The sequence below is a fragment of the Typopeltis vanoorti genome, chromosome 5 (assembly GCF_054136105.1).
Source record: "Typopeltis vanoorti isolate ZY-2024b chromosome 5, IOZ_Tvanoo_1.0, whole genome shotgun sequence".
Lineage (NCBI taxonomy): Eukaryota > Metazoa > Arthropoda > Arachnida > Uropygi > Thelyphonidae > Typopeltis > Typopeltis vanoorti.
Genome location: NC_143553.1, coordinates 140,883,390 through 140,899,427, shown reverse-complemented (window position 1 = coordinate 140,899,427; position 16,038 = coordinate 140,883,390). Strand labels below are relative to the sequence as shown.

General features: G+C 39.8%; 1 protein-coding gene across 1 annotated transcript in view; it reads left to right on the top strand.

Annotated features, from left to right (window-relative positions):
• LOC150106879 (receptor-binding cancer antigen expressed on SiSo cells-like) overlaps nt 1-16,038 on the top strand; it is a 76,621-nt gene that overhangs the window by 18,331 nt on the left and 42,252 nt on the right. Inside the window, exon 2 of the mRNA XM_090392788.1 lies at nt 2,066-2,324. Within this exon, the coding sequence (XP_090248914.1) occupies nt 2,148-2,324 (177 nt within the window). The 5' untranslated portion in view covers nt 2,066-2,147. The remainder of the gene's footprint in view (nt 1-2,065; nt 2,325-16,038) is intronic.

Here is a 16,038-nt window from a genome sequence, read left to right as displayed (position 1 = left end):
ATAGAAGGCAAGAGGGGAAGAACCAGAGGCCATCCCTGGAAGTTGTGTAAGTGTGGTGAAGAGGGGGGGTATGAGAAATAGATTTTCTACATGGAGAAATGTGAGCGAATAGAATGCATCATAGAATATGTTGTTAATGCAAGAAGTGTTAAGCATTGTAAAATCCAGTATGATAAATATGTTGTGAGTTGAATGATTCTTCCATGATTAGTCTGCTGACTCCATGGAGGGTGTAACGATAATAAAGATACAACATGAAAGGCTGTTGGATCAAGTAGATAATGTGGGAGTGGAATGTAAACTTTTGGCTTGGACAACCTGATTGCTGACAGACAGCTATCGGAAATTAGTATAAGAGAGAGAGAGAGAGAGAGATGTTAATCTGTCAGATTTAAGATGCCACTGGTGTGTCCCAGGGTTCAGATCTTGGACCATTGTTGTTTAATCTATACATTAATAATATTGGAAAGGGCTGACAGGAAATCTTCAGTTGTTTGTTGATGATGCAAAAATAGGGAGGGCAGCCAGAGATGCTATTGGTATACAGCATTTGCAGGGTGATTTCAATAGGCTGGAAATGTGGGCAAACAGTAATGACTGTTAATTCAATGCTAGTTAGTGTAAAGTGATGCACTTTGGCGTGATGCGATATCCAACAAAATATTATGCCAGCATGGTTGGCCGAGTGGTTAGCGTATCCACTCTCCAGCCAAAAGGCTGTGGGTTCGAATCCTGACATGGATGTTTGTGATTGTCTGTGAAAATACTAGTGGTGGTGGGAAGTAGATGGCATTGGTGTAGATGATGCAGTTTGCTGTAGTTGGTGGATTGAGTGGTGGAGTTGGAGAGTTGTGGAGTAGGTATCCTCCCTTGATGAGTCCTTGGACTTCTTGGAGGTGTCACGTAATGATAATAATAATAAAAATATTATATTGGTGGGATTATGTGTGGAGTAACTGACAAGGCTAGAGATCTTGGAGTTATGGTGGACAGAAAATTGAAATTCAAAGGTCATATAACAAAAATTGCAAATACAACTTAGAGAGTAATTGCAATGTTGAAACAAACATTGGCATGTAAGGATATGGAAGTCATTTTGCTCTTTACAAGGCCTTAATATAACTGCACATGGAGTGCTGTGTGCAGATTTGGTCTGCTGGATTATAGATGGATAAAGAAACTGTGGAAAAGTTCTGAAGAAGAGTTACAAAGATGATATCAGGATTATGGAATGCAGATTACAAGGAATATGTGAACTGCAGCTGCTGGTTGACAGAAGACAGAGTATCAATATGATAGAGGTCTGTAAACTTTTGAAAGGTGCTGTAGAATATTGGTTGATAAAATTTTTCATTATATGGAAGGTGGGTAGAGGACACGGGGGGTATCTATGGAAGTTAAGTGTATGTACTTAAGGATGCGGTAAGAGCTAGATTAATTTTTCATAGAGCCATGAATGAGTGGAATAGTTTGTTGAAGTAGTGGGTGCATCTAATGTGAATGAGTTTAAGAAAAGGTATGACAGCTGGTATGTGTGATGTACAGCCTCTCTTGATGAGTCATCGACTCCCTGAAGGTCTAATATCCATATAAAGTTGTAAACCTGTAATACATTAGTATTGTGGCTGGGCTAAAGATTTCTTTGATGATATTTCTTCATTAATATTATACTTGTTTTACTTAGTCGATCCTTGCATCATTCTATATTACTTCCTTTTCTTTAAGTGTATTTTGCATTCTCCTCTTCCATATCTGAAAAAGTCATTATCAGGTTCTCTTGCTATTATATTTGGCAGAGCTTTCTTTGAATATTTCCTACTTTCCATCATGTGCACATGTCTCAACTGTCTAAGTTGTGCTTCCTGGATATAATTAAGTGATCTGATACATTAACTTGTTCTTATTGTCTGGTTTCTTATTTTGTCTTCATCTGCTGTCTTTCTCAGAAATCTCTTTTGATTGTATAATGCTAGACTTTTAATATTATTTTGTGTATACTTTTAAGCACTAATAATAATATAGAAATAGTTACATAATATGCATAATACCTTTTATTTTATTTCAGGATAAAATGTGTACTTAGACAGATTTGCTGTATCAGATCCTCATGCATATTAAACTTGCAATACATGGTGAATTTATGAAACATGAATTTCATAAAGACTCTGTTCGTTAAAATTGGCCGTCTCTTGCTTACTATTATGGGTGCATTAAGAAGAGCATTATGTTGTAGAAGGAAACATTATGGTAATGATATGTTGCTGCCGTTAACAGTCAATATATCTAATCATTCTTCCATCCAGGAATTTCATTATGCTACTAGGGTAAGACTTTCATATTATATAGTTACATCCAGTCATAAAACTAATTACACTTGCTGTTTTATTTGGAATATGTAATTTTTAATTGTTATCTATAAAATATCTAATTGAATGCTTAATTTTGAATGTAGATAATCTGCAGCGAATTATTCTGATGTCTAACCACTTAGGGATAAGAGCTAGATCACAAGAATGTGGTGTGGATAGATAATAATAAGATGATAATAAGTATCAGTTCAGTGTTGCCAAGTGCATGATTATACATTTTGGATTGAGGATATTGCAGTCTAAGCATATTAACAGCAAATAGTTAAGGCTAGAGATCCAGGAATGACAATAGATAGAGATGGGCCAAATTGCTAAGATACTCAATGGATAACATTGATTCTTAGTGAGTTAAAGTGAATGTGTAGGATCAAGGATGTCAAATCTTTGCTTAAACAATATTTGGACTATTCATTGAAGTATGATCGCCTGTCTTTCATGGGAATCAGAATAAATGATATTATTTTTAGGCTTGGCCCTCAGGTAGGATCCTTTAGGGCAGAAATTTGGGAGCATTTTAGTTTGATCACTTGCGTTTGGTTGATAGCAGCTTTAGCTTCCCCTAATGGGTACTAACAGGGTGCAGGAATGAGAACCTAGCTGCTGCGCACCCCCCCCTTTTTTTTTCATATTTAATTATTATTCCCTGTATAATTCAAATCTAAGCTGATCTCATTGTAATGTATCCTAATTTGTTGTAAATCATGTTGTACCACTTACTTACTACTGAACTACTTGTGTTTGGATACGAAATAAAAAAAAAATCAGAATAAAGTGGAGAAAGTTCAGAAGTGGGTAATCAAGATAATGTCAGGCCTATGGAATGTTGATTACAAGTATGTGTTGAATGAATGTAGGCTTTAGAGTTTAGTAGCCAGATGAAGGAAAAGGGATATGATTGAAACGTATAGGAGGATTTTATAACATAGTTGCAAGGGAGTGCAGGGCCGTACTTGCATTTTTCCCAAGGTGGGCAGGGGCTGAGGTGCTGAAGTGCTCTGAGGACCTAATTTTTGGGGTCCCTAGCTAGAGCCTCATGCATCTGTGCATAAGTATGGCCCTGAGGGAGTGTTTAGAACTCACCAAGTTTTTGCTGTGTATTAAATATCACGTATTGGAAAATGAATAGCATCGTTGCTCCTCAACTTACAGTCTGGAGGTTTAATTCTACTATGGCACAAAATGCATAAATATTTTGAGATGATAGATGATTTTCATTACCCAGTGTGAGCCTACTGTGCTACGTGTTGGAGGGCTGAAGTAGTTGGAAAAGGTTTGATTTGATTGGAATTATTGTTAAGGCGACCAAGATCATGAGGCTAGCATACTGTGGTGGTGAAAGTTGAATTTTATCACTCAGTGTGAGACCACATCCCCACTCATGGAGACTTGGCAACGAAAAATTCCACCTTTGGTCTCTAGAGCAGAGATTTCAGCCTGTGTACAAAAATGAAATTAAAAAAATTAATTAATTAAATTAAAAAAAATACATACCCCACTCATTGGTACTTGTAAAAGGTTTACAATCTTTCATAGGTGGGAGTGACAAAGAAACAAAATTCTCCAGTTGTTTTGCCTTTATCGTGATGAAAAACTTGAGGAGTTTCTAGGACAGAAAACCTGCCGACTTGCCTTCAGGTGATAAGCTTTTATAAAGGTTCCAGTCATCATAGATGGGATTCATATCCATGTCTAACTGAAGGGCAAAACATCATGCTGTCCCTGTATCTATTCTGGGGAGGTGCACTGTACAAAAAAAAAAAAAAAAAAAAAAAAAAAAAAAAAAAAAAAAAGGGTTGGAGAGAGAACCAGCTGGGACTTTGGTAAGGTGAATTAGAATTCGGTCAGTAAGGCTTTGATGTTTAGGTTGTCCTGATGATTTGTGGTGAATGAATGGAATGGATGCTATTAGGATGGTTAACACTTTTTCAGTGAATAAGTTCTTGGAGTGTAACAGGTACTGTGTGGATTAAGGGACTTTCCACAGTGATTTTATGGATGTTTTCAAGCCATAATTATAAAATAATAATTGATGATGATGACAATAATAATTAATAATATGATAGGGGGAAAAAAAAACATCAGTGTTGGAACAGCTAGAGATCAATAGGGAAATTGTGCTTGTACTTCTTGATTTACCAGCATGGTAATTGCAACATAATTAACAGCTGTTATAAATTCATTAATTTTCACGTTTTATTGTTAATGAAATATAATCACTAAAACTTTTAATTTTGATCATAATAATAATAATTACTAAATCACTTAAGGAATTGACAACATAGATAAGAATATAAATTAAATTACACTTTAATAAATATTTCTGATGTTTTGGCAATGTCACGTTGCCATCTTCAAAAGGAACTTACAAAAAAGGCACGTGCATGTAGGCACTACAACAAAGTAACTGAGAATGAAGTGATGAAGCTAATGTTCTCTTAAAAGTCCTGATGGTTCCCCCTAGCGGGCTATGTAGGTGTTATTGGCCGTTGGGCTGAAGGTCTGCTGATGTAAGCCTCCCAAATTTGGGGCAGTCTGATACAACCAAATTTGTTGAGGTTTGGATTTTCTTAGGGCTGAGGCTGATTCCATGAATAGTCTTTCGAATTTGTATTTGCTACGGTGTATTACTGTGGCATGTATCCAGAGCATGGTCTGCAAGACCAGAGTGACTGTACTTGTGAAACCGGATGTAGTCCCTGTGTTCCGAAATTCTGATATTCGCTGTCCTGCCTGTTTGGCCAAAGTAAAACAGTTTACAGCTGCAAGGGACCTGTTATACACCAGATAGGTCTAGGGGAAGTGGTTGGGCTTTAGTGGAGTGGATAAGGGATGCCAATTTTCTGTATGGTCTGTAACAGGAGGTCAAGTCATGTTTTTTTAAGATTTTGGTAATTTTTTCCGAGGTGCCTTGGATGTAGGGAATAGTGATGGATTTAGAGTAATCCTTCTTTTGAAGGGAGGGGGCAGTTGTGGTTTGTTGGTTTCAATATTTTTTGGATTTTTTTTTTTGGGGGGGGGGGGGGGTAGCCATTGGCTGAGAAAGTGTTGAGGATGTGATTTAGTTCAGTGTTTAGGGCCTTGTCGTTAGAACAGATTAGTTTAGCCCTGTTGTATAGTGTTTTCACCACTCCATATTGTTGTGAGGGCGGGGGGATTGTTGGTGAATGTACCTGCCTGTATGAGTGGGTTTTCTATAAACTGAGAAAACCAAGGTTCCATCAGGCTGCTGGGTGACTAGTGTGTCTAGGAAAGGGAGGCTGTTGTTTTCCTCTTTTTCCAGAGTGAACTTGATTCTGGGGTGTTGGTTGTTTAAGTGTGTTAAGAAGGAGAGGAGTGTATCAGAGCCATGTGGGCAAATAGCGAACACATCATCAACGTAGTGAAGCCATATGGTTGGTTTTTGTGGGGCAGAGGATAAGGCTTTTTCTTCAAAGGTCTCCATAAAGAAAATTGCCAAGGGTGGAGAGAGTGGTGAACCCATGGCTGTCCCCTCTATTTGTTTGTAGAATTTTCCCTGCCAAATGAAATAGCCTGAGTTCATTGTGAACTGAAATAGGGCTGAGATATCGGGAGAAAATTTAGCTTGGATTAGCTCTAAAGTTTCCTTGAGTGGACATTTGTGAATAAGGAGGAGACGTCAAAGCTGACCATTATGTCAGTATGTTGGAGCGTAAGGTTTTCTATGCTGGCTTTGAAGTGGGCTGAGTTTTTTATGTGTGATGCCAGTATAGTGTGTGAGCGCTTTAGACAAATGTTTAGCTAATTTGTATGTGGGGGAATCAGTGCCATCCACTATGGGACGTAATGGCACATTTTCTTTATGTATTTTTGGGAGTCCATAAATACGGGGGGGAGGGAGGGGTATAGAGTTAAACTGTTTTAATCTGTTAGTAATTTCTACAGGCCAAGAAGTGACTTCCTTAAGGAGCCTGAGTAAGTTTTCTGATATGTGAGTTGGTGGGATTGTATTCGATAGGGAGGTAAGTAGCCCGATCTAATTGAAGAGCATTAAGCTTACCTGTGTAGTCCTTTTGGTTAAGTACTATAGTTGCATTTCCCTTATCCGCTTTGGTGATAACTATTTTTTTATTATTCCTCATTTCCTGCAGAGCTTTATATTCCTTGTTGGATATGTTGGTAATAATAAAAAAAAAGATATAATTTTTGAATAAGTAACATAACGACAACGTGACATCGTTTTTGAGTCTTATTACATTTTATAAAATATTGTATTTCTACTGGTATGCCTGTGATATCTTTGCTATAAAAATAAAACTTAGATTTTATTAGACATGTTTCAGAGTTAAAGGTAGGTAAATGGGAGGAGTCCTTCATATATCTGTAAGAAATGCAGTGAATTGACAATGTTCAGTCATCACTTTTTTGTGGTTCCTTTTTTACTAGTTATTCACCTGAGATAATGAATGAGAATGGGCTGACACTTTGGAGCTTAACATCAAATTTTATTCTCTATTGTTCGCTTAAACCATATGCAAATATCATGGTAAAAAATAAACAAAATGTTATGATTTGCTGGGATATTGCCTTGATAAACAAGGTGTACAGGAAATCAACATATGAATAGTGAAAAGCCTACTGGAACAATTTCAAATCCAACACAATTGTAGATAAGTACTACCAACATAAGCAGCATTAGTGAAAAAGAAGTAGAAGTAGCAGAAATGCCATGTTAATATAATTCATGTTACTGAGACAAAAAAAGAGTAAAGTGAGATATTTCTAAATAATAACTTTATGATCTGTAAGTATTAGGGAACTTTTATTAGTCATTGTATGATAGAACTAGAGATTAATCAAAGCAAACTTTGCAAACAGCTATAATCAGGCAGCTTCATCAGAGTTTTTATGAAAGAAATAAAGAAAGTAATTGATGGTAAAAAAACTAAATAAATCGTAAGTAGTGAATAGTTCAACAGAAATTAAATATGACTACAGTGATATGTGGTGGGTGTTACCTGTATCTCTGTAGAGTGTGTAAGTAATTGTTGGAGATGTTCAAACCTATTATTTTGACATATCTGATTAGTTATTTCCAAACATCATTGATTTCTTTTAAGTAGTGGATGTTTCTTAGTCTCATCTCTGTAAACAAGGCCACAGAAACATGGTATTCCATAAACGCCTGGATGCTTGTAGAGGGGAGTACTGTCCATCAGAGATCTGAGGAGATTGATTGATTGATTTGGATTAGTTTGAAAGCTATCTGAATGTTGTATTCTTCAAGAAGGGCAGCAATCTTGTTGGACAAATTACTAATATATTGGATGGAAATCAAATCTGTGTACTATAGATACTAAGAAATTATATTCTTGGTTTAATCCTTTATCCAAGTGTAAGCAAACAATGTTTGCATCTGAAATATAATCAGGACTAGGGCAACTCATATATAGAAGCTAAGTGATGTGAAGTTATTAGCTTCTATATACGAGTTGCCCTAGTCCTGATTATATTTCAGATGCAATCTTTGTTTGTTTACACTTGGATAAAGGATTAAACCAAGTATATAATTTCTTGGTATCTTTAATTAAAAACTTCCAACAAAAATCTGTGTACTGAATATTATGGTTTTGGAGAGAAGGATTATCTGAAAATAATATCTTGTTTGACTGTTTCTTAAAATTCACACGATAACACAAGAAAAGAATGAATGAAGTTTAATAAAATGCTATATATTTCAATCTAAAAAGTACAGATCATTTTCCTAGAACAATGGACAAATTTAAGAGAGCACCACATTTTTCACAAATGAATATAACCCCACAAAACTAGACTTATCTAGGCACTTGTCAGCTCTGGAGGACTTTTGGCCTCAAGCACCACGTGATGCCACTGGGCACGGTCCTCTGCGACTGTCCACCCCGTTTCAGTCTCCAGCCTGACAACCTGCAGGTCGGTCCTCCTGATCCACTCATCTCCTTCTCGGTCTCCCTGGCGGCCTCCCACACTTGTCTCACAGTCCTTTCAGGATCAATACGGTGCAGGTGCCCCAGCCACTGAAGATGCCAGGCTCGCAGCTCCATCAAGACATCTGCCGAGTTGTACAAAACGTGTATGGCAGCATTAGACCGCCTCCTCCAGACTCTGTCTGCCATGACCCCTCCATAGATACATTGTAACATCTTGTTCTCGAATACTCTCAGGTGGTCGGTTTGCCTCACTGTGAGAGTCCATGCTTCAGCACCGTAGAGGAGAACAGGTCTAATCAGAGCCTTGTATAGTCTCACCTTTATAGTCCACGACAGTATATGCAAGGCAAAAAGGGGACGCACTTAGTAGTAGGCCACATTCGTGGCATTCACCCGATTCTGGACATCAGCTTCAACTTTGTTGTCTTCATTCACGATAGACCCCAGGTACCTAAATTCCATTACCCTCTCAAACTGAGCAGCTCCCTCCAAATCTTGGGCAGCATGGCGACTCATGAAAAGGTACTTCATCTTCTCGGCATTTATCTTCAGGCCAACGTCTTCTGCAGCTTCCTCAATGGCGGTAAACCAGTGCCACTGCATCATCCCGTTGATGCGCCATGATGTTCAGGTCGTCCGCATAGCCAAGAATCCTAACTTGCATCCCCATGTCAACCCCACCTGCCACTTGCTGTGTAGTTCTAATTATTTTTTCTAAATCACTAAATTGAAAATTATCGGAGAAAGCCCATCGCCCTGCTTCATGCTGGTCTGTACTTGAAATGGGTCCGACAGATCACCCTCTGCTTTCACTCTTGCTCTTGAGCCAGCCACACACACACCTGCACCATTTTTCGAAGTTTTCGAGGAATTCCCAGCGCTTTAACACCTGCCACATTTTTGGGCATATAATTGAGGCATAGGCTTTAGCAAAGTCTATGAAAATATTATGAACTTCCTGGTTATATTCCCAGCACTTTTCAAAAACTTGGTGCAGTGTGAAGAGTTGGTCTATTGTAGAACGGTTCCTCCTGAAGGCCGTCTGGTAATCACCAAGACGCTCTTTTGCATATGGTGTGAGGCGCATTAGCATGATGTTAGACAGCACCTTGTAGCCCGTCGTCAGCAGTGAGATACCCCTATAATTGCCGCATTGAGACTTATCTCCTTTCTTATATACAGGGGTGATCAGTGACTCCTTCCACTCGTCTGGCAGCCGTTCTTCTCACCAGAGCAACAAGATGAGCCGGTTCAACTGCTCCGGCTCATCTTGTTGAAGATTGGTGGAATCCCCACCATTCTTCAGAAGCTCTGCTGGAATGCAGTTTACTCCTGGAGCCTTATTATTTTTCAGCAGACAGCATGAGTAATCTCACTAAGCGTCGGCTCTTCAATATATGGTTCAGCAGTTTGGTAAGGAGTATAGTTCTCCGGTATTGCCATTCTAACATTGACGTTCAGCAAGTTCTCAAAATATCTATGCCATTGAGCGAGGGTGTCTTTTGAGTTTGTTAGAAGATTTCCACTCTCATCTCTTATGGTTGCCGCTTGTGTCTGGGCACCTCGCATTGCTTTGATCATCTGATACGTTTCCTGCCCATTATTCGTCACTCTATTTCTCTCTATGCTGGCCACCTTCTCATTAAGATACTTTTGCTTTTCCCTGTGTAGACATGTATTCACCGCTCTTCTCACCCTCTCATATGCAGCCTTCTTCCTGCTGTCTGCTAGGTAGTTTAATAGTGCTTCCCTTCGTTTCACTACAGGTTCTTCACACTCTCTATTAAACCATGCCTTTCTTCTTCCCTTTCCCACAGTTTTTGAGGCAGCTGATACGACCGTATTTTTGATGGTGTTCCACATCCCGTCTGGGTCACCCTCCTCTTCCTGTTGCTCCTCAAAACAGTTCTGCAGCTCTAACTGGAAAGCTCGCTTGGCTTCCACTTTTTTCAACTTGTCCAAATCCCATGCAGGTTGTGTGATAGGACATGAAGGCTTCTGAACCGAGATTCTCTGCCTGCCTGAAATCGTAGGCTACCAGATAGTGGTCGCTATCTCCGTCTGCTCCTCTGAAACTCTTCACGTCCGAGATGGAGCTGTGGTGACGTCGATACATAGTACATGGTCTATTTGGTTAGCTGTTCTACCATCCGGCGATCTCCAGGTCTGTTTGTGGACGTCTTTATGCGCGAACTATGTTTGCACATAAAGACGTCTTTTACAAAACATCCCATGGCTGAGGCAAAACTCACAAGTCAAGTCCCATTATTGTTTCGCTCCTCGTGTAGGCTCTCACTACCCATGAAAGGGCGGCATGCATGCTCTCTCCCCAGCTTCGCGTTGAAATCTCTCACCACTAACTTGACGTCATAAGACAGTAGATTAGCACAAGTACACTCAAGCACTTCATAAAAACAGTCTTTAGTTTCCTCTGAGCTCTCTTCCATAGGCGCATAACAGTTCACAATAGACATATTTTGAAAACGTCCCTTAACTCTAATAGTGCACAGCCGATTGTTCACAGGTTTAAAATCTAAAATATTACACAAAAGTTTATCACTGACTAAAAATGCAGTTCTGAGGACTCTTCATCCTTTGTCATCACTACTATAGTATAGCGTGTGCCCCTGATTGTGGGTCGAGCCATGGCCTGGCCAACGCACCTCTTGTACAGCACACAGTCCAATTTTATACTGTCATAAGACATTCATCACATTAAAAAGAGCACCTTCTTTCATCATACTGCCTATGTTCTAGGTCTCAAAACGATTAATAGTCATTGTCGCAAAAGCGTCCAAAATCCGAGGCTTCTGTGGTGCTTGTTTCATAACCAGAGGTATTTTTACAGGAGGGGTGGTTGGCCCCTCGCTGACCTTCCCCATTTCTCCGGGCTTGGGAACTGGCAAGGCTTCAACGGTGTTCTTTCTTGACTCCTCCACCATAAAACTAAATTCCATTCCCTAATACACAAGACTACAACATATTGTTTGCAAGGTAGATGTCAACAAATCTTGACAGAATACCACGTGCATTCCAGCAGTATCATAGTGTAGCCATTTCCTTTATCCAGTTCAGCTGTCACCTTATTATAAAATGTGAATAAATTATTGAGGCAGGAACTCTCTTTTACAAAGCCATGCTGCCCGCTATAGAGTATCATTCCTATCCACCCATTATTCCTGAATTCCAAATCTTTATGTAATGGAACTATCTTACCCTCTTTCCACTCCCTTGGAACCTTGCTGGAGCTCAGACTTAGATTAAACAACTTTGTCAGAGGCACTACTATTTCATTTCCATGTTCTCATAGCACATGAGATGACATACCATCCAGGCTCACTGCTGTGTTCACATTGATATTTTTCAATATGCTGAGTATCTTCAGTTCATCTACCTTAATTCTCACATCACTTTTTACCATGTCAGTAACTGCAAATTCATTTTCAGTTACTTTCACTTTCTTACCATCAGCACTGAGTAAAGTTATCTTTCCAAGATCATCCTTTCTCTTACTTGCTATATAGTGAAAAAACTCTTTTGAATTTATTTTGGCTTTCTGAGCTAATTTGCTCTCTAAATCTCATTTAGCTTTCCTTACCATACTTGATACAATATTTCAGCATTAAACTAATTATTATTATTATTATTATTATTATTATTACGGGCAACTCCAGGGAGTCATTAGACTCATCGAGGGAGGCCCCAAATCATATTCATCACAACTATTCGACATTCATACAGTATCTATCATACCTCGCCTTAAACTCATTCACTGTCACAGCATCCACCACAGACTCAGGGAGCGCATTCCACTCATTCACTACTCTAAAAGTAAAGAACCCAGCTCTAACACCTTTACTAACCACACTTTTGCCCAGTTTCCATGGATGTCCCCTAGTCCTCCCACAACCAGCCCTGTTCTCAAAAATATCTTCTGAATTAATTTTATAGAAACCCTTCAGTAATTTGAATGTCTCAATCATATCTCCCCTCCTCCGCCTATCAACCAATTTTTGCAACCCACAAATCCTCAACCTGTTCTCATACGGTTCATTCCACAGACCTGCTATCATCTTGGTCACTCGCCTCTGGATCCTCTCCACCTCCTCCCCATCAAGAAGAAACCTAGGTGACCAAATCTGAGCACAGTAGTCGAGATGAGGTCTTATCAAGGCTCGATACAGAGGAACAATAACCTGCTTGTCTCTGCTTGTCAACGTATTCTTCAGCAACCAAGTGATTTGATGAGCTGATTTGGCCACTTTTGCAATGTGTCCCCTAAATTTCAATTCCTTATCCACCAACACTCCTAAATCTCGTGCCTCATCAATTTCCTGGAGCACGGTTCCACCAATGCAGTAAACTGCCTCCCATCTTTTCACCCCAAAATGCATAACCTTACATTTTGCCACATTAAATTGACATCCATTCTCCCTAGCCCAGACCTCCAATCTATCCAAATCATCCTGCAAAATTTTGACGTCATCTGCATTCACTATTGCCCTACCCAACTTCGCATCATCAGCAAACAAATGAACTGTTCCTCTCAGATCCTTTCCTATATCATTTATGAACAAATTAAACAGCAGTGGTCCAAGAACAGATCCTTGTGGTACACCACTAGTCACAGGCCGTCTTGTGGACTCTACTCCTGAGTAAACCACTCTCTGATATCTCTCCGTCAACCACCCTCCTATCCATCTCACCAACCCTATGTCCATTCCCATATGCTGCAATTTACTGATTAGAATTCCATGTGGTATCCTGTCAAAGGCCTTAGCAAGGTCCAGCAGAATCACTGTAAACCCATTACCCTTATCCAGTTCAGCCGTCACTGTGTTATAATACGTGAGCAAGTTACTGAGACATGACCTACCCTTCACAAAACCATGCTGTCCCCGATACAGTATCCCATTTTCTTCTATCCAATCTTGTATTTTCCTCTTGACTATTTTCTCTAAGACCTTGATAATGATTCCTGTTATGCTGATTGGCCGGTAATTTTCAACAGCAGCCTTGGAACCACCTTTGTGCAGTGGAACTATTTTCCCCTCTTTCCACCCCCTTGGGACTGACCCAGTCCTGAGGCTCAAATTAAACATAATGGTCAAGGGCACTGACAATTCTTTGGCCGCTTCACGTACGACACGAGCTGGTATACCATCCAATCCCACAGATGTATTGACATTGAGGTTCTGTAATAGACTAGTTACCTCTACCTCATTCATCACAATTCCAGTATAAGCTGTTGGTTCCTCCATTTCCGCAAAGCCACCACCTGGATGATATACTCTTGCAAAGTGTTCGCTCAGTAATTCCACAACATCGACTGATTCAGTTACCTCCCTACCCTCAGCATTTTTTAAGATCATTCTACCATGAGCATTTTTCCTTTTACTTGCAACATATTGAAAAAACTGTTTGGGATTCTCTTTAGCCTGCATGGCCAATTTCCTTTCGTAATCTGCTTTTGCTTTTCTTACCACCCTTGTTACCATCCTGGCCTGAGCTTTATACTGTTCATGCACCTGATGGTCACCCTTCTCCTTAAATTCCCTCCACAATTGTTTCTTTTTTTGCAGCTCAAGCTTAATAGTGTTATTCATCCATTTAACCCCTACCTGATTTATTATTCGGACTCTTGGTATACAGTCAACCATTGCCTCCTGCAAACAGTTCTTGACCACCTCCCATGCACCATCAACATCCAGCCCTTGCAATTTTACATGCCATGGCATTGAGCCAAGCACACACCTAAGCTTGTCATACTTACCAGCCCGGTAATTCCACATATACCCTGTCTTAATTGTAAATTCGACTCCTTTAGCCACCTCCCAAGTCATGACCTTATGGTCACTCTCACCAATTGGTGGCAACAAGGTCATGTTCGTTACAGCCACATTCTCAGTTGCAATTACTAGGTCCAGCACTCTCTGCCCCCTGGTATTTTCCAATACATGTTGCCGTAGATAGTTGTCCCTTAATAACTGCATAAAATCCAATTCCTTCCTCCCATGTGCCCTCTCCTCTTTCCAGTCAATATTACCATAATTGAAATCACCCATAATAATTACCCTCCTTCCATTCATTTCTTCTATTTGCTTATGCATACTATTCCCACCATCCACTCCATCACCCGGTCTATAGCAGCACCCAATTGTATATTTTGTTCTGCTAGATTGTATCTCACACCAAACAGCCTCAAATGTGCTTTTTTCCCCATCCTGCAGTTCAACTTCTATACTCCTTGGCTGAAGCTCATCAGCTATCATCAATAACACTCCTCCCCCCTTTTTATTCACCCTGTCACTCCTGAACACGCTATACCCATCGCATTCAATCCCACTAGCTTTATCATCTTCTGTCAGCCATGTTTCACTAATACCGACAACCTGTGGCCTGGAAGTGCCAACCATGGCCAAAAACTCTTCCTTCTTGTTCCTAATACTCCTGGCATTAGTGTACATGAATCGCAGAAGCCCATTTGTCCCATCCCTACTTTGATTCCTTATACTAATTATCCCATTCTGATTTGTTGTCCGTCGTACTCGCCCGGGCATAATATACTCATTCATACACTTAACTTCCCCCCCTAAAGTCTGCATATCTACTCCCCCCCCTCTTAATAAATCTAGTTTCCCTGAGTCTGTACATCCACTTCCACATCATTCATCAACACTCTTTCAAGTCTCCGTACACCAACTCCATTCAAATGTAACCCATCCATCTTATATAAGTCCTTTCGCCCATCGAACTCATTCCACACATCCACAAATTCCACACCACTCTCCATGCATAACCCACGCATAAAGTCATTGGCAATTATGGCCCTCCTTCTAAACACTTCGCTGTCATACCGCGGTAAGATACTCACCATCCTAACTCTCTCACTCTTCTCTTTTGCTACCTCAAACAACTCCCTCACATCCTCTATCATTTCCATTTTGTCCTCTTTCAAATCATTCGTTCCTGCCACTATTATCATCTCTTTCACCCTCTGTTTTTGCAGTCGAATAGATTCGCTGACGTCCTTTATGTTCGCACCCGGCTGGTACGACTTCGTTAAACTCTCAATTATTACGCCTCTTAATAGCGAATCCCCATACAGCACTCGCTCCTTCATTTTATTGACGTTTACGTACATTCTATTATTTGCCGTCACAGACTTCCGCCGGTTGCGGAAGGTATGGTATTGCACTGTATACCCAATGCCCTGGGTATGCAGTGTGATACTGCCTCGTTCAAGCAATCCCTGACTGCTTCCCATGCACTAATAACATTCATTCCATGTAGCTTCTTATGGCATTGCACTGCTCCAAGTTGCCTCATAATTGCCAGCTTTGTAGTTCCACATAAACTATTTCATGACTGAAAATTCCAGACATATAGCAATCTCCTAGGACAAGACTGTATGGTAACTTTCTCCAATTGGAGGTAGAGTTGCTACTGTAATTATAAATAGGTCTTCTGAAGCAATTACCATATCCAACACTCTCAAACACCTCTGGTCCCCTCCATCCATGCTAATAACTGATTGTTAGTGCTTGCTTACTGTGACAAACTATATGTGCTATGTGGATGTTGGGTATAAAACTAGTGAAATATTAGCAACTAAATAAATTTCTTGTTTGTTTTGTTCCTTTAGCATTGAATTAAGCAGCAGAATTACAGATAAGATATGGGTAGGTTAATTCATTTTGAAGTATTTTAATCAATTGAAATGTAAGAAGAGCTAATGAAAT